Source organism: Corvus moneduloides, chromosome 2, assembly GCF_009650955.1.
Source record: "Corvus moneduloides isolate bCorMon1 chromosome 2, bCorMon1.pri, whole genome shotgun sequence".
Lineage (NCBI taxonomy): Eukaryota > Metazoa > Chordata > Aves > Passeriformes > Corvidae > Corvus > Corvus moneduloides.
In genome coordinates, this window is record NC_045477.1 from 105,990,252 (window position 1) to 106,008,656 (window position 18,405).

The following is an 18,405-nucleotide window of genomic DNA, read 5'->3' on the forward strand; positions in this document are numbered from 1 at the left end:
TGTAATACTTGATGGATGCTTTGGGAAGCAATCCATTGCTGTTCTCTAGTTTGATATTATTATCAGATGAATTGAGATTCCAATGAAGATTAGATTACAGGAGAAAGGAGAGATGCCTGCCTGTTTACAGGCACACAGACTACATGCACTGCCACTGCAAGCCTTTGTTTTCAAACCCAGCACGGCAGCAGCAGAAGCTTCTGTATGGCATCTGTAATTTCATTTTTGGATGCAAGGTCTTTTTTAGAGGTGAACAAGTAGGTAAGAAGCAATCCTTGGTAAGTAACAGTATCTAGTGACATTACTCAAGCTTATGAGATTTTGGTCCATGGAAGTGGTCCTTAATCTGCTTCGAAAACTATTATTTTGGTGGCTATTAAAAGAAAGTTATTTAAAACCAAATCATCAGAAGACTTGTGCTTATCCTAAGCCAGGTGGTGCATGGATTCTTTGCAAAATAGATAATGACCTAATTAAATACAAGGAAATATGCAGCCAAGTAAGAGACACTTGTCCATTTGCATAGGGTTGCTTTTTCCCTATGAATCTGGTTGCATGAATTTCAAAATAGGGAGCAATGTTACTAAGGCAGTTTCTTTAGGAGGTATTTTCTGCATCTCTACTTGATTTTGTCTCTCACAATTTTCTCAGTTTATTTTGCCTTGGAAGTGATTCTCACTGTTTTGCATGATGGTCTTCTCTAACCAAGCCATTCTTCTCTTTGCCTGTTGTGTGTGTGTGTGTGTGTGTCGTCACGTTGCTGCTGTGGTATTCCCATTCTTGCTGCTGCTATCTATGCTGACACTCTGGGGACAGGCACAGACTATGACTGTTGGGAATGAGAGCGTTGAGTCCATGCGGCGCATGAATGGCTTGCGGAGCAAAGAGTCATCAGCTTACGGGACAGTGAATCAGATCGGCAATTCAAGTTTGAGGGTAAAACTGTAGTGAGAAAGAGAAAGCAAGAGAGTTTTAGTATGTGCAACGATGTCATAAATCAGCAAAATGGATCATTTTGATGGCATCACTAGCAGTCTCTTGCATTCTCTTTGCTTAATGCCCCCACAAAATACACAGTACTGTCCCCATCATGAACAGCAGTTTCATGTACATTCTTATGGCCCATCCTTATGCTTGCTTTTTGCTGTGGCTGGGCTATGCCACCCCTATTCCAAACCTCTTGAGGAAAGTGCATGGATATTCAATAGCTTGGTCCTGTGTAAAGATAGAGTGAATGGGATGGGGGGACAGGGCCATAGGAAACGCCTTGAGGCAGTAAATCCCACATTGTGTCATCTTTCAGATGAGCGTATTCCAACAGAATTTGGTATGTATAAAAAAAATGCATTTTTATTGGTGTGGTATTTATTCCTGAACTCTCAACCTGCAGCCCTCCTCGTCATGATGTCCTGAACCCTGCTTAGTGGAGTATGAATAGCTATGAATGAAAAAAGTATTTCACTGATTTCTTTTTATTTGCTTGGAGATGAGCCATGAGGCTGAAATCTTTTACACAGTGTAACATGTAGCAGATCAGAAGCAATAAGATAGCAGCTGATAGATCCAGATTATGGGTGAGCTGTGGAGGTAATAAAGTCAATGACGGAGAAAAAAAACGAGCTTAGCGTGCAGGTCATTGCTTGCTACTAGTGGCTGAGGAATGAAATGTGTTCATTTAAATAAAATGGGACTGGGATTTTAATCTTTCACGACTTGATTTCCCAGAACAAAAACATTGTCTGAGTCACTTTTGAGCTGTAAAGGGCCTCTAACTTTGATCAAGCTCTGTAAAGTCATGTGATTACAAGATGCAGATGATTTCAGTGAATTTTATATATTGTAAAGGGAATTAGTAGCTTCCAAAATCAAAGCAAAACCCACAGTTCATCTTACACAGCAAAATTAATATAGAGTGTTCACAATACGATAAATCATTCACAGTCAGAGCTACAATAGCAAGCAGTAGAAGAGAGCCTTAATTTCTGGGTACTTTCTATTGTAGAAATAATCATATTTGCACATATACCAAACTGAATATAAAAAGAAAAAAATCAGGGTCTCTCTAGGAGATATTACCAGTATTAGTATGCTGCCACAGAAAAGCTGATGCCATAAAACTACAAAAGCAGTCAAAGTAAGTACTCAGTACTGCATGTCTCACCAGTCACAAAGTGCTGGTAGTCCAGCTAAAGTTTGTGTAAGTTGTGGTTATTCTCTCCTTTAGGGAAGCTTGCCGAAACCTCTCTTTTCCTTTTGAAAATTGTGTATTACACAGACAGCCAGGGCAGTACACAGAGGGGCCGTGTCGCTGCAGTGCTTTTGCTGCAGAGCCCTAAGAGCTGGAGCTGCTCCGGCATTGTTTTCCCCTGGAGAACGCCCATCACATAAGTGACGCACACTTGAGAGGTCAACAGAGGAGATGTAGCAAGGCAGAGGTTTCTGGAGCAATGCTGCCATGGTTGCAACTTGGTCCTCTTCTGCTCAAGAGAAGGATGTTTATGTGCAGAAGAGAACATAGGAATAGAGGCTGTGGTGCCAGAAAGAGCCTCACAAGCAGGGAACTTGACTTGCTGAGGTATTACTCACTGAATCAAAGCTTATGTTGAATGCACATGTAAGTCACAGTCAAGAGAAGACAGTGTAAGAGTCTGGTTGAATATCTATACTGCATCACTTAGTGCTAACCTAGGGAGAGAAAAAAGGTGCTAAATCACACCTGGCCATGATTCCTGGATTTGCAACTTGATTTACAAAACAAGAAAATACCTGCTCTCAGTTTTGTAAGCCTGTATCTCTGGCACTGCTTTTGTTATTGCTTGTGCTGGGATTGTTCTTCTTAGGGCTGCAACCCTCAGACCATTGCATGAAAGCATATATCTTAAGAGACCATCAAATCTCTTAAGTCAAAGATCAAATTCTTAATGTTTTTCTAGGAAAAGTCTGGGTTGTATTGTGAAACATCCAGAAATTGTAGTGCAGATGAACCATTTGAAAAGATTTCTTTACCTTTTGGCATCTTCCACACAGACTAAATCCCTATATCCTCAGGTTATTCACCCTGTCTGTCTTCCCCATGCAGTTTCTCTTGGAGGAAGCATTCAAAGTTTGTCCTAAAGGTTCATGTAGTCTTTCTGTTCAAGTTAAATACACCCATCAGTAGCCATACTTGATTGCTGAAAGAAATGGTTGCCTATTTCTTGTATATCATGATACACAGAGAGATTACAGGCTGCAGAAGCCATGAGTCTAACGGTACTGAGGATGTAGTGAAGTTTCATTATATTAAAATCTGAATTTTCATGGTGCCAGATCACTTGGAAGAAATTAACTTCTTTTTAAAATACGATTTTTAATAACCAAATGTGATTTCTTAGTTTTCAAAATGATGGGCTTCCAGGGAAGCAGAACTGTTTACACAGTTCAATCATTCCTTTTTGAAAACAGTAATTATTATATTATATGATCAGTAATCAAAATAAGTTGCGGTACACTAGTATTCATATCATCATCTCAAAGATGACTTCCTAAGTTTTATGTGTGCTGGTTACCACTGTGACCAAGACTGGGGGTTAAGTTGGGACTGTTAGTGTTAAAAGCAATACTTTATATCTTGAATGAAAAATTGTGCAGCTGGAAGATGTGACAGATCGTCATAGGTTAGCAAGCATAGTCCCGGAAGGGACGTTCTTGCTAAGGGGTGCTTACAGTTTCCTCTGGGAACTGATAGAACCTATCAGCTGGCCAGTTTGAATATGGACAATTCTCTAAGCCACTTAAAGTTGTGATCACCTCTGTGATCCACATTTAAGAATAGGCAAACTCCCCCTCCAAGCTCTCTCTCGTTTCCGGCGCTGGGGCAGGCGGCTGCAGGCCCCGAGTGGGGGCCAGCGGGCCCGGCCAGGCCCTGCTTGGGCCAGGCCGGGCCGGGCCACGGCCATCCTGGAGCCGATGGACCTGTTCCAGCCGTGGAACCCCCCCCACTGCCTTGCCGTGGGCAGCTGGAGCGGCTCGGCTCTCCCCCCTCTCCACTGCGATAAGAAAAATTCAACATTCCAGCTGCAAAGCTGCAAGGCCGAGGTGAGAGTAACCCTTTTATTGCTGTGAAGAGCTGAAAACCTGAGGGAAGAGAGAGAGGAGATGCTTAAAGCTGAAAGTCTGTTGTGAAGCTATGATATATCAGAGTATCCTGTTGTAATTTCATGAAGATATGGGGGGTGGAGTGTTCAACTCGTAAGCAAAAGCACCTGCGCTGAGATAGGCAGATGCTGACGCAGCTGTAATTTCATGAGAAGTTTGGACAGGGAGAGATGAACCAGATGAGGACTTTTGCTCCAAACGGGAAAGGAGAAAACCTCAGTTCCTAGAGATGCTCCCAGAGATAGTCCTAAAGATGAAGATGATGAAGACCCTTTGCTCCCAGGGAAGGAGAAGGGCCTCTGTTTTTGTTTCTGAACGGCTCAACCTTAAAATTGTACCCCAAAAAACTTCAAGAGTGGACCCTCGAAAGCAGTTGCAGGCAAAGCTGCAAGTCGGGGGAAAGGACTCACACGCAGGCAGAGAGACTCCTCTTCCTAAATGGACTGAACAATATTTGGAAGTGGGCGGCTGTCTCGTGATAATGTTTTCATAGCATGAGCAAGAAGAGACTTCTCTTTCTAAATGGACTGAACAAGGTTATTATGGAAGTGGTAAACAGACTGAACATCGAAAGGGTTGTCTTTTCACATTGTCAGTGGGAGAAGGGAGGAAGGTGGGGGGAGGAGGAGAGTTCTGAAGGTGGTATAATTTTTTTTTCCTCTCTTAGGTCTGTTAATAAACTTCTTTATATTCTTTCAAGTTTGGTGCCTGTTTTGCATTTCTCCTAATTCTTATCTCACAGCAGATAAACAGTAATGAGTATTTTGGACCAAACCACTACACTAAATTGGTGTTTCCGCCCGGTTACAATCCGAACCCGCGACAAAATGGTGGAGAATGCGGGCAATTGATGAGAACTGTGAGATAAAGATTGATTAGGAGGAATACTGGGCAAAGCAAGTATTAAGTCATAAGTTAAGTAGCATGATAGTGAGAAACTTATATTGCAATTGTATTGAACTATCTAGGGGTGGAATATAGTAGAAGTTGAATGTAATTTTGATAATAATTCTTAAATGTGTCTTCACAGAGGTGAGGGGTGGAGAATGTCATGGGTTAGCAAGCATAGTCCCGGAAGGGACGTCCTTGCTAAGGGGTGCTTACAGTTTCCTCTGGGAACTGATAGAACCTATCAGCTGGCCAGTTTGAATATGGACAATTCTCTAAGCCACTTAAAGTTGTGATCACCTCTGTGATCCACATTTAAGAATAGGCAAACTCCCCCTCCAAGCTCTCTCTCGTTTCCGGCGCTGGGGCAGGCAGCTGCAGGCCCCGAGTGGGGGCCAGCGGGCCTGGCCAGGCCCTGCTTGGGCCAGGCCGGGCCGGGCCACGGCCATCCTGGAGCCGATGGACCTGTTCCAGCCATGGAACCCCCCCCCACTGCCTTGCCGTGGGCAGCTGGAGCGGCTCGGCTCTCCCCCCTCTCCACTGCGATAAGAAAAATTCAACATTCCAGCTGCAAAGCTGCAAGGCCGAGGTGAGATTAACCCTTTTATTGCTGTGAAGAGCTGAAAACCTGAGGGAAGAGAGAGAGGAGATGCTTAAAGCTGAAAGTTTGTTGTGAAGCTATGATATATCAGAGTATCCTGTTGTAATTTCATGAAGATATGGGGGGTGGAGTGTTCAACTCGTGAGCAAAAGCACCTGCGCTGAGATAGGCAGATGCTGACGCAGCTGTAATTTCATGAGAAGTTTGGACAGGGAGAGATGAACCAGATGAGGACTTTTGCTCCAAACGGGAAAGGAGAAAACCTCAGTTCCTAGAGATGCTCCCAGAGATAGTCCTAAAGATGAAGATGATGAAGACCCTTTGCTCCCAGGGAAGGAGAAGGGCCTCTGTTTTTGTTTCTGAACGGCTCAACCTTAAAATTGTACCCCAAAAAACTTCAAGAGTGGACCCTCGAAAGCAGTTGTGGGAAAAGCTGCAAGTCGGGGGAAAGGACTCACATGCAGGCAGAGAGACTCCTCTTCCTAAATGGACTGAACAATATTTGGAAGTGGGCGGCTGTCTCGTTGTGATAATGTTTTCATAGCATGAGCAAGAAGAGACTTCTCTTTCTAAATGGACTGAACAAGGTTATTATGGAAGTGGTAAACAGACTGAACATCGAAAGGGTTGTCTTTTCACATTGTCAGTGGGAGAAGGGAGGAAGGTGGGGGGAGGAGGAGAGTTCTGAAGGTGGTATAATTTTTTTTTCCTCTCTTAGGTCTGTTAATAAACTTCTTTATATTCTTTCAAGTTTGGTGCCTGTTTTGCATTTCTCCTAATTCTTATCTCACAGCAGATAAACAGTAATGAGTATTTTGGACCAAACCACTACACTAAATTGGTGTTTCCGCCCGGTTACAAACCGAACCCGCGACACAGATATAATCCCATGTGCAGGGAACAAAGAGCAATACAAACAACAACGCTGCAGCCAAGGGGGTTCACATGCATGCAGATTAGCAAAGGGAGGCACAAATGGTGTTTTCAAATGAAAGAGCTGGGACTGGGACTAAGTGATTACAGAAGCAAAGGGTAACTCCTCTAAGCAAAGCTAGAGGCACCTGGTCGAATGTTGCAGAGAATTGCTGGCCTTTGGATGGAGCTGCCAGTGGTGAAGCAAGTACCACAAATGCAAAAACAACGTTACTGAGATAATACAGTATTTCTATCTTTCAAAAGAAGAGGTATGCATTGAGTAGCACCAGCTTTAATAGGCCATCTCTATCATTTTAATCATACTGAAATCCCTCCGTCAGATCCCTCAAATAATTTTCTAAGATTTTCTAGACTTGCCCATTGAAAAAAAATCAGTGCCTCCAGCATGACTTTGCCTTTAAAGCACTTGGCACTACTGTCCCTGGTGGGAATGTTTGCCTGCTATCGTCCGCGTGCGCATCATTCGGCGGGAGGATGTGTACGCTCCGCGTTATGTAAGGTGCCGCATCATGTGAATAATGGAAGTGCTCAAGGAAAGCCCTTTTGCCTAGCTATTTTTGGAACTCACTGAGCGAGCTCAAACACGAGTTTCATTGTGAAAAACAGGAATCCGAGTCTGAATGGCTTTTTCTCTCTCTCTCTTGTCTTGCTTACTTAACAGATTAAAGAGCATGTAGCTTCTGCTGTAGATAAGCACCCTAAAGATACTGTGGTTACTTTTATTTCTCCAGGGCAATTGCATTAGCACTTTAATGTAACTGTGCAGAAAAAAGCCAATAGGAGATAAATACACTAAAACGATCATTTAGCTTGAAGTTATAGTCCCACATACAACTGAAATGAATATTTAGCTGTAGTTAAAAAATAGACACAATTCATTGCATCATGTTGCCATGTCACTTTGTGGCTTCATCTGAATGTCCTTGTCTGTCTTTTTATTGTGAGCATGAATAGGCTAGGAATGGCCCTAGTTAATATCAGTATAAATATGTATATTTTTTATAAAATGGACATACCACATTTACTTTAAACATTTAAACAAAAGCATCATCTCAAATTTGAAAATTATCATTATATAAATCCTTAGTCTAGCTCTAGGCACAAGTCTAGAGACAGGAGTACCCAAAGAAAGAGCAACCTGTAGGAAGAAAAGCAGTTCAGCCATGGGGGTGGTATCCAAGCAATGGATCAAAAAATTCTAATAAGAGCAGTCTGACCAGATGGAGCAACTAATCTTACTGGAAATGTAGATTTTTCAATGAAAAGCAAACACAGACAGAGAAACAGGGGAAGAGAAAAAATGGGTTTTCTAGTGTTCTGTTTACAAGTGTAATTGAAAGTGAAATGAAAGCTTTTCCCTCCCTTATTGGAGGAGGGAAGGTTAAAAATTCTAAACAAATATCTGTATTTTATGTGATTTACTGCCTCAGACACAAAAAGATGATGGACTATGTGGGGTGGATTTTTCACCCCAAACCAAGAAACAGAAGAGAAAAAGGGTAGTTTCATTTCAAGGGAGAGAATTCTGAAAGCCAAATAAATACCCTTAAACATTCTGTAATAAAAGGGAGACTAATTTATGGAACATGTCACATGAGTTCCTGAGAAAGACCTCCACCTATCAAATCCCAGATATCTAAACAATAATTGAAGTGGGTAGAGTGCCAGTGCACAAGCTGGAGTAATGGAATCCAGGTACCAGAGTAGTAGAAAAACCAGGAGAGCAAAATCAGGAGAAAAAACTTGGAATTTCTGGGGGAAAAAAACCCTGAACAAACAGCATCAAACCAAACCAAAAAGAAACCACAACAAACAAACAAACAAACAAAAGAAACACACAGAAATTGATGATAGGGAAACCATGCCCAGTCTAGAAAGGGTGGAAACCGGAGAAGTGGATAACTGGTGGGGAGTAGGTAAGGCTGCAGAATGATGACTCTTTATACCCACTGAACTGATAAGTGGTACAACAATGAGTACTCTGTGGGACAGAGGACAGATATTCAAACTGTAGGGACCAGGCATGGCACCAAAGCAGCAAGCAGGACATGTTACAGTATAATGACTCATGTTGGCCAGCTTACAAATACTTAAGCAAATTATTCCTTAAGGTTAAATAAGATAGGAACAGGACATAAACTACAGAACATCACTATTACAGTATTTCCAGTCTGGGGTGATGGAGTGACTGTGTGCTGTGTCACCTGGGACAGGTAGACTGGAAAAGTCAGATGGAGTACTGGATAAAGTTTTTCTTGTTTGCTCAGTAGCGGAACTTTGCTTTAGAAACTCTGAGTCCTCTCTTGTACCTACCCAGCATGCCATGGCTAAAAGGATCAGCCCTGAACTGACAAGCCTTAGGGACTGAAGTTTGCACTTCACTTGAGTGAGTTTGTCCTGGTAGTTACTCATGAACAGCAGGAGACATGCCAAAAAGGAACGCTGCAGTTTTCCAGCTCATGAAAGGTACTCTCCAGCTGGGTGCAAATGTCTTATTTCTTATTATACCTAGGGGAGAGTGCAAACTGAAAATAGGGCAGAGGAAGTTAGAAAGAGACAGGATATGGTGTTCTTATTTTTGCAGCTTTAAAGCAACAAGAAGTAGCTTTTCAAGAACGATCTGCCACAGGCACCAGCTTTTGTTTTCCAGATAATTTTAGAAGATGGTGATTCTTTCATTGGATGTGTTCTGGCCCACCTCATTTAATGGAAAAAAAACCCCCAAAACAGTGAAAAAATTGTCAAATATGTGTTAATGATAAAAAAAATAAAGAAAGTAGACTTCAGAAGGAGTATGTTTAACCTAAGTCGCCCCTACCCAAGACTCCAGAAAGAGAGCAAAAAGCCGTCATAGTCCCGAGATACAGGCTTAGGCAGCACAAGAGACAACTTTGCCCCAAATTGGTTCCTACGTTCTTTCATTGTAGGTAGCTCACCTTTATTCTTTCCGTGCCCAGAGTCAGGACCTAGGCCTTGATCTCAGGCTGCTGTGATGGCCAAGTCCTCTTTCCAATGAAGGAAGTGAAGACACCAGCAGGAGAACAGTTTCTGATCCATCGTTGCTGGGGGTCTGTCGTGATGCTTCATATCAGTTCTAGTTCTGTCCCGAGCCTCATTTTCAACAGCGAAGTATTTCAATGTTATTAAATATAAATTAGTATTTCTACAAGAGAGTGAAGGGGTCGAGCAGTTAGAGCCAAGCATAATGCAGGCTGAGAATGCCAGCACTCTGTATCTGTGTATTCCTACCCTCACTAGCAGCCGTGCTCACCCTGTGGATCTCCAGAGCATACTACACCAGTTGTATCAAATTACATGGTAAATTGGTGAGATGGGCAAGTGTTCAGTAGGATCCATGAAATGCATATTTACATCTGACCCAATTAATCCCGTTCTCCACAGGGGATAGAAGCTGCTATTTGAATGTAATTAATTGTGAAGCATTCTGTAATGATGTTGTCCAAATGACATTGTTCAAAACCAAATTGTATTAACTAGACTGCTGAAAGCTCATTCTCTCCTAAGCCTGAAAAACTTCATGGATTCCAGTAAAATCCAGTTTTTACAGTACTTTTAAAAAAGTTATGTTGAAGCCATTTATTTCTCCATCTTTTTTTTTTTCCTGAGGGAAAACAGCCTTGTTTATAGTCATTCATGTTCAAGTTGACAGCTTTTCTGATGGCAAACTGATCACTCAGAGCCTGATTCTGACACATGTGGCTTGATTTAACGATCAGATGTGTTTATTTCTCGTGATCCACTGCTGGAGAAAGATGATATTTACTGTAATACAATAATTTGTAGTTGGGTATTTCTCTTGTGGTCTGATACTTTAATTCTTTTGATTATTTGTTTGTGTTTGGGGTTTTTTTTTTGTATTTTTTGTGGGTTTTGTTTTTTTTGTTTGTTTTATTTTGGGGGGGCAGGGGGATAACACTAATCTTGCACTCCGTGTTACTGGGAGTAGATGGATAGGTGAGGAAGGAGATTTTCCTTTCTATAACATGAGGAGGGGGCTAGGGCTACACCTTGAAACCCTACATATTCCAAGCACTTGTTGCTGACTTGTTGCTGTTATCCCCACAGAACAGCGAAATCACCACATGAATCCAGGCCAGATGATATGGCCAAAGTGACCTCGTTTGATCACCCATACCTTTTATAGCATGGTTCACAAAAGAGGAATTACATGATTGGCCTATTGACCCATCACCTCTGAAAGTGATAGGTTGAGCAGTAAGACACCCATTTCCAAATATTATTCTCACAAGACTGAAAACAATTCCACTGTTCTCACAACAACCTGCAGGTGCAGAAATGGTTTACATTCCCTCAAACTGTTGTCCATCCAATTTGCATGAGAACGAAAGCTTTCACAGAGAAGCTGTGGGAAGCTGGATTTCTCTAACTGCTTTCTTATGAGAAAGAAAAATTTCACAGGAAATTTCCTCTGCTAGCCCTTGCTAGCATCCACACTGACTCTTGCCAGAGTCCTCACAAAGACTTATTTAAAGTTGGGAGCACCTGAAAACTCCATGCCAAGCCCAACCATAAGTCACTAAGAATTTACCCACTTCCACTCTCTGTGATTAGACTCTCTCAATGGTATCTCAGAGCTGTCCTAATAGCTCTTCCCACACTATACATCTTTGCTAGAGCTGGATCAATGTCAAGAAGGACTTACTATTGAAAAGCTCCATTTTCCAGTGGCTGGTTGAATATATCTGGCATACTGAGTATGTCAGAGTGTTTTTAGCTCCCAGAGAAGCAGATTGGAAAGGTCAGAAAAGGCTGCAGTGTTTGCAAATACACATGAAGTTCCAGAAGTCCAGAATCCTACCTGTGAATTTCTGCATCGATCCTGTAGCTTCTCTCTGGCAAGGACATAGCTCTTAAAGTAATTTAATTTCTGACTTGTATATGTAATTTTTCATACAGTTACTGTGTGTGTGTTTGTACATACAAATAATCTACCTGCCTAAGTGCAAGTTTTTTACCAACGGACCAAGGTTTTATTTTCTCTGCAATAACATGACAAGACTCTTAGGAGACATGACACCCTTGTTTTCATGCTTCACCTCACTCTCTTCAAGTGGTTCTCTATGTAGTTTTCCAATATAACCCTTTCTGCTAGTCATGTGGAAGTGCTCTGCCTGACTCATTAATTTTTCTGTTAAGCCTTCCCAAGCCTGCTGGTGGTAGAAACTTGCTTTCAGGTTCTCTGTAATCTTCATCTGTCAGAAGAGAAACTACTTTAGAATAGAGATCACAAACTTTGTTTGTTAGAGATTATCTGAGTTGCACAAATGTGAGATCTTGCACACCATTCTAGTAAAGAAGGTTGCACATTTCCTCTTCAGGGTGTAAAGTCTTACAGGCATCTGCAAGTAGCAGCCTTGGCACTCTCTAGCACAAACTTTCCATGAAATTTATCTATCTGTGTCTGTTAGCTTATGCCAGCTTTCTTTTTGACTTCTGCAGTGGGGTCAGACACCAAGTCTACTCATTTGCCCCATCAGCAGAATTTTCATCTTCCAGGCTTTTTTTCTGTGCTGATCCTCACAGGCAACAGAAATTCTAGAAAGTCTGATCAAGTGTGATGCCACTACAGGCTGGTGAGATAGAGAGAACTTGTACATCACAGGATGCTCTTTTACAGTCCTTCATATCTTCTGTCTGGAAGAACTTCATGGTCCTAATGCTCTTTTTTCACCGTGATATACCTAGTTAGATGAATTAAGGTGTATTTGTCTGGTGCAAGTGTTTCACTGCGTGTCCAGAATGGGTGCATATACACCAGTGAGTTCATAATCAAGTCTTCTGAAAATTGCTATGTGCTCTTGTTCAGTAATTTTCCTGCCCTACTAATCGACTATATATGTTTTACTTATAACTTTCCAGTGACTCTTGCAGAAGACAATGGCCTTTCTTTCAAGATTTGCAAGCTCTTGCCCCATCCTTTCCAGAGGAACAGTGGCAAATTATGCAGCTATTTGACTGCAATTTCCTTGTTTGACCATAATGTCAGCTAATCTTCCATCAGACAGGTCCCACTTGGGGTATGGACAAACACCTCCAAGGCATTTGTTTTGGAACACATACCTGTATGTGTGTGTGTGTCCAAGACAAAAAAGCAGAGGAGGCATAACTCGTTTTAGATATTATTTTTCCTACACTAGCTTTACATTGCATTTTCCCATAGAGGTCTCTGGATTTCTTTTGTGTCTGTCTACATAGTAATTGCCAGTTTCCCCATATATTGGCATATTCTGCCATGCCTCGGCTTCAGCTTTCCTGAATTTGTTAATTCTAGCTCTCCTTTTGAGCATCTTACATTTGGGTATCATGCTTCTCACTCCAGGTAGCCTCACCAATATTTCTAGCCATGAATTCTCTGGCAAAACTAAAGAGGATTAGGTTTTTTTAAAATTTATCTTCTACTTTCAAAATTATTGTTCTATATAGCTTCTTTTTTAAATTACTTCTCATCTCTTTCCTACTAAGCATGAGCTTAGATGCTTGTCCTAGTTTGCAAATCTGTTTTTTGGTTTTTCAACCTACTCAATGTGTTTTTCATGTAGCGTTTGTTTTCAGCTTTACCTTTCTACCTAGCAACAGTCTAATTTCTTGTCATGGACCCCATAAAACTGGATTCCTATCAGAAATAAAATATATCTCTGTTACAGATTATTTTTTGAAATGCTTGTAAACAATTGTTTTAGTAATGCCTATGGAAATTCAATAACATTGAATTTGGATTCTCATTTTCAGGTTTACATCTTAGGAAAAACAGACTTGTCACATTTTCAAGCTAAACATGCTGCATCATAGTCATAAAGCACAGCACAGGGATTTGGTAGGAACATTTATTTGGGTCATTATCCAGACTTTTAAGTTAAATAGCCAGTGTAGCTTTGAAATTCATGAGGCAGTTGTTCAGCAACTGGCCGCATCTCCTTGCTGTGGGAAGCTCCATCTGGAGATTACAAACTCCAAGAAGGCTGTCCTGTATTGGGCCAGGGCTCTGCCTTGCACAGGAAGCTCTGTGTGACAGCAATGTGTCCTTGATGCATTCTCCTGGGCTGCAGGACTTTGCAGCTCAAGGACTCTCTAAACCAGAGGTGGTATTTTTGTGATGAGCAACCTTTTCTGTTTAGGATAGAGCAGTCAGTTCAATGTGATTATTTATGAATTATTAAAATACATTTCTAAAACTTGCTATGAGTTGTTCTTATTAAGTCTGCAGTGCTTGTGGCACTAGGAGTATGTATGGCCACTGGAGCCAACAGGAGTGAACGCTGGGAGGGAAAAGGGTATTGCAAGTGGAGGAAGATCTTGTGTGACGTGAATTCAAAACCAGAAATAACCAAAGCTGTGCATTTGATGACAGCAAACAGGATGACTAATGGTTTTGCAAACTGTAGTGGATATTTGCAGCATTCAGTGGGTATTTGTCATGAGCAAAGTAAACCTGGTTTCAGTGACTGGGCCTGCAAGGAGAGCAGTGTTGAAAGAGACAGGAGGGCAGGTAGTTGTGCTAGGTTTTTTTCCTTATCTGATGTATTTCTGTTTGCACAATTACACAAACAAGAGCAGGAACAAATTCAGCACATTTGGGGATTTAGAATAAGACAATTTCATTCTGCCATTTCAGGTTTCTCAAATGGTGATTGGGGGGCGACTGGTGGTCCTTAGCCCATGCAAAGAAGGAAAAGGAATGGGGAAAACAAGATTATTTGCTCTCATAATTAAAAACATTAAAAAAGAAAATCATTAAACACTAAGTCAGTGCTGCTGTTCCAAATCTTCACCTTGGCTTCAGATTTTATGTGAAAGCAATTGATTATCTAGCTGTTGCAGTTCTCTTTTAAAATGTCTTTGAGCAGTGCCATTTTGTTCCTTACCTTGAAGATGTCCTAGATTTGTCTGTCATGAGCTCTGGTGGAGTCAGTTTTGTGTTTTTTGCTAATGGGTTGGTCTTTTATTATTCTGCCCTTACTGTTATCTGTGCTGGATGTTCATGCAATGGAGACACAAACTATACTTTTTTTATAGGGACCAAACAGGAGTGTGAAGAAAAAGTAATAAAAAGTCCAGAGAGGGTAGCTTTTTTCAGGCACAGAAAATGTTGTCTTGTTTCCTAAATGTAAATACTCCTTTTTTTCAAGTTTGCACAAAGGATGTTTTTCCCCAAATACATGACAGCTCTTTTAAGATGCTCTGGTGCTGTATGCTGCTGTTCTTTTACTTCTAGATACTGGGGATGACTGTTTATGTTGCCTGTCTCTTATTTGCTCTTTGATCTTTGTTCACTTTCCCTTGTGGCTTATATCGTGTTATTTTGCTGTAAAAATAATCTATTTAACTTTTACTTTTTGATGCATGGAAACTGATGCTTTTGTCACACTTCTCTGTACCATTACTGCTTTCCTCTTTGTTTGGTGAGTTCTCTTGTGGGTATTTGTGTAGCTGGGGTTGAATATCAGGCTTATATCATGACAACGGATCTTTATTATCAGATGCTGTATTTGAATCTAACAGCTGCTATTTAATGAATATTTTTTGAGCCCCATGTCAAGCTTAGTGATGTTTTTATTGCATGTGGCATCCCAGCCAGTGTTCTCAGAGTCTCACTTTTTTTTCCTGTCACTGCTGTCTATTCATTGCTGCCACACCTGACTCTTGTGAGTCTGTCAAATATTTGCCTCCTTCAGCTATGAAACCAGAACCCTGTTCTCCCACGGTGAGGTCTTACTCATCTAAGGGGAGATAGAAAGGTATTTAGCCAAAAACACTATACCCCAGGGGTACAAGGGTACCCAAAGGGTAATCAGTATGACATGGTGGGATGTAAATTTGGACCTTTCTTTTACCATAAGTCATCCCCTCTTGCCTTTGATTTCAGAGTAAAGTTGTCTTAGGAATTGGTACCATATGAATCTGGGGATCTTTTCTGCTGGCCGCTTTCAAACCTTTGAAGCAAAGAGGCTTAGACTTTAGCCTCTTTGCATTTTGAAAGCATTACAATTTAGAGGAAGATGTTTGGCCTGGGTGGTTATTGATTTCTATTTTATTCTTCAAACTACAAGCACAGAATTGTAGGATGGCAGGGAACAGGACTAGAAGAGCCCTTGAGAGCCAGCTGGCAGAGCCAGCACCAGGAAGTACACTGGACAATTTACTGTTGCTGAAAATATTAATCAGTACTGTTAAACATTCTTCTGTAATATGCCAAATATATCAGGAGTGAGTTTAAGAGAGATTTGTCAGGGGTTGCTCCTCAGGGAGACTGTGAGCTGAATTACATCTCTTTGTGGATATGCTGACCCATAGCTGACTGTTTCTGATTTACACCCTGTAATTCTCTTTGACTTGCAAGTATTTCTGGAACAAAGGTGAGTGAAAAAGTCTCTGAACAATTATTTACCATTCTGGACAGGAATAGTGATAGGCTCTTTCTGTCCTAAGAGTGTTTGGTTCCCCTTCCTTCTGCAGAAACACAGCTGCAGATATGCTGCTGAAATACAGCTACACAGGTTTGTATTTATAGCACATGCCAATCTTCTACTGAGGTGTCTGTTTTTTTTCTCTTGGACCTCATTCTTTTTTAGTTGCACTTCACCCTTTAGCCTGTTTTAGAGGCTGCCCCTGGCTTTAACTTCTGTCTGGACTGAAGAAGCAATTTGTCGACATGCAGATGAGGAGCCAAGATTAATCCAATACTTACTTTGACAGACATATATAACCCATAAATGCATTATATAGTCTAAAAACAACCTGCCTGAGCAATTAGCTCAGTAATCAGACATTTTAAAACAGTGGCAGAAGAGCAGAGCTATGAATTATGATGCATAATGATTTATTTTATTTAATAGAAAAGTATGCAGAATTTTAATTACAATCAGGAGATTTTACGTTTGCTGCAAGTACTTATATGGGTTGCTAATGTGACAACAGTGGTATGACAAGGAGGGACCACACAAGGTGAGACTTGAAAACTGGCAGATAGGAATACAGAGACTATTTCATTTCAGGCCTGCAAGAGAACACATTTCTGAAATGAATATGTGACAAGAGGGAAGTATTGGATTTCTGTGTGAGGAGCTGACAAGTCAGACAAACAGCAGCCATATATTATCTGTGATGGTGAAAAGATCACATCACTTATAACCTTTGAAGCAACAGGAAAACTGAACGCAACATCATTTTATAATGATCTAAGAGAGAGCCTTCTCTTTTTTTTCCTTCCCTGGTTATATATAGCTGTTAGAGAGAGCCCTGCTGAGTGGAAAATGGAGCATATGATCAAGGGCAGTCCAGTGAGTCAATTTACTGACTAATACTGTAGATTATCATGTCAAATATATAGCACCCACAGTATGAGCAATAATGAAGCCTAGTTTATTTCTTTCCTGTAAATTGAAATGAAGATGTGATTGGAATTGTCACACCTTGGATATATGAGCCAGATTCTCCTAATCATCCAAAACCAATTGCCTTATTCTTTATAGTGACATTTATTTTAGGATCCATTCCAAAATTGGCAAGCTGAAACCATCTATTTAAATGTGTCAAACACGTTTAAAATATCCTGTAGACCACTGTCCCCTCAGGTGATGGTTCAATGGTCTCACACTTTGAAATACCTGCTCCCTTCAGACCCAAAGAAGGGATAACTCAGCCTTTCATCCTGTGGGAAGAAATCATTCAACACAGCACCATGCAGAGACACTCTAAATGAACTCCAGTATCAGCAGTAAAAAGCTGTGAAGCAAACAGGGCAGAACGCTCGTGGAAACCCCAAATGGCCATGGAAGGGAGCCTTTCCTTGCCTTGTTTTCTATTTTCCTGTGTCTCAGAGTGTCAGTGAACAATCATGAGTGGGATATTGCCAATATTGTGCAGTCTCCTTGGGCCAAACTGAACACTGCCTGAAGAGAAGGTACAGTTAAGAAACCTGGTAAAAATTCCACTCCAAACAGAAGGAGTTAATTTTAATTTAGCTGTACAATACCAGACTTCTTGTATTTTACTGGTGTCAAAGCTGCACGTGAAAGTCTGATTGCCTTTGGGTCTGTCAAAATTTGAGCATGAGCAAAAGCTTAGGGAATCAACATTTGAATTGCAAATCACTGCCATTCCTTCAGGGTTAAGAATTATAATCAATATTATTGATTTCTAAAGTCCTTTGTCTAAGAATAAAGATGAGTAACTGAAGAGACATTTACTAACTGCTTGCTAACAGTAAGTCACAAAACCCAAATATTGCATGTCTGTTAAGTATAATTTCCTGAATCTGGTGAGTAAACTTTTACAGAAATTAGCACAGTGTTATAAATTTAGCACATATAAGGAAAAGCAGATGGTACTGCTGTGATTGGACATGTCATTGGAGTATTCCAGAGCATGCCAAGTCTTTAATCTATTACTATTTGCATATACTGCCACATTACTCAGTTTTCAGTAGACTAGGACAGCATGTGCTATGCACAAACAACTCTTTCTTTCTGAGCTTTAAACCTAGAATAAAAATGAAATTCCATTTGCTGGTTTTTCAGCACTCGTGATCACTTTCCAAAGCCTCCAAAATGTTCATGTTGCACGTTCTGGGCAGTCAGAACACAGTCACATTGCTGTGTTACATGGGCCCACACACTCAGTGATCTTCAGCTTTCTGTGCTTGTGATGGGACAGGCTGTGTGTCATGAACAGAAGATCAAATGAGGAGCATCATATTTCAAAATGCTTTATGGTATGGGAAACTCTTTGAGCAATTATCAAGTCAGTGGATACCCAAAAGCAGAAGGTTTTAATTAGAAAAAAAAACAAAAGAAAAGAAAACA

The 18,405-nt window shown here is 40.9% G+C and overlaps 1 protein-coding gene across 7 annotated transcripts in view; it reads left to right on the forward strand.

Annotated features, from left to right (window-relative positions):
* GLRA2 (glycine receptor alpha 2) overlaps positions 1-18,405 on the forward strand; it is a 126,782-nt gene that overhangs the window by 96,186 nt on the left and 12,191 nt on the right. For 4 of the 7 annotated variants that reach the window (XM_032100689.1, XM_032100685.1, XM_032100688.1 and 1 more), the window contains exon 9: positions 817-936. The exons of the other annotated variants lie outside the window; for them this stretch is intronic. In XM_032100689.1, the coding sequence (XP_031956580.1) occupies positions 817-936 (120 nt within the window). The remainder of the gene's footprint in view (positions 1-816; positions 937-18,405) is intronic. 7 annotated transcript variants of the gene reach the window in all.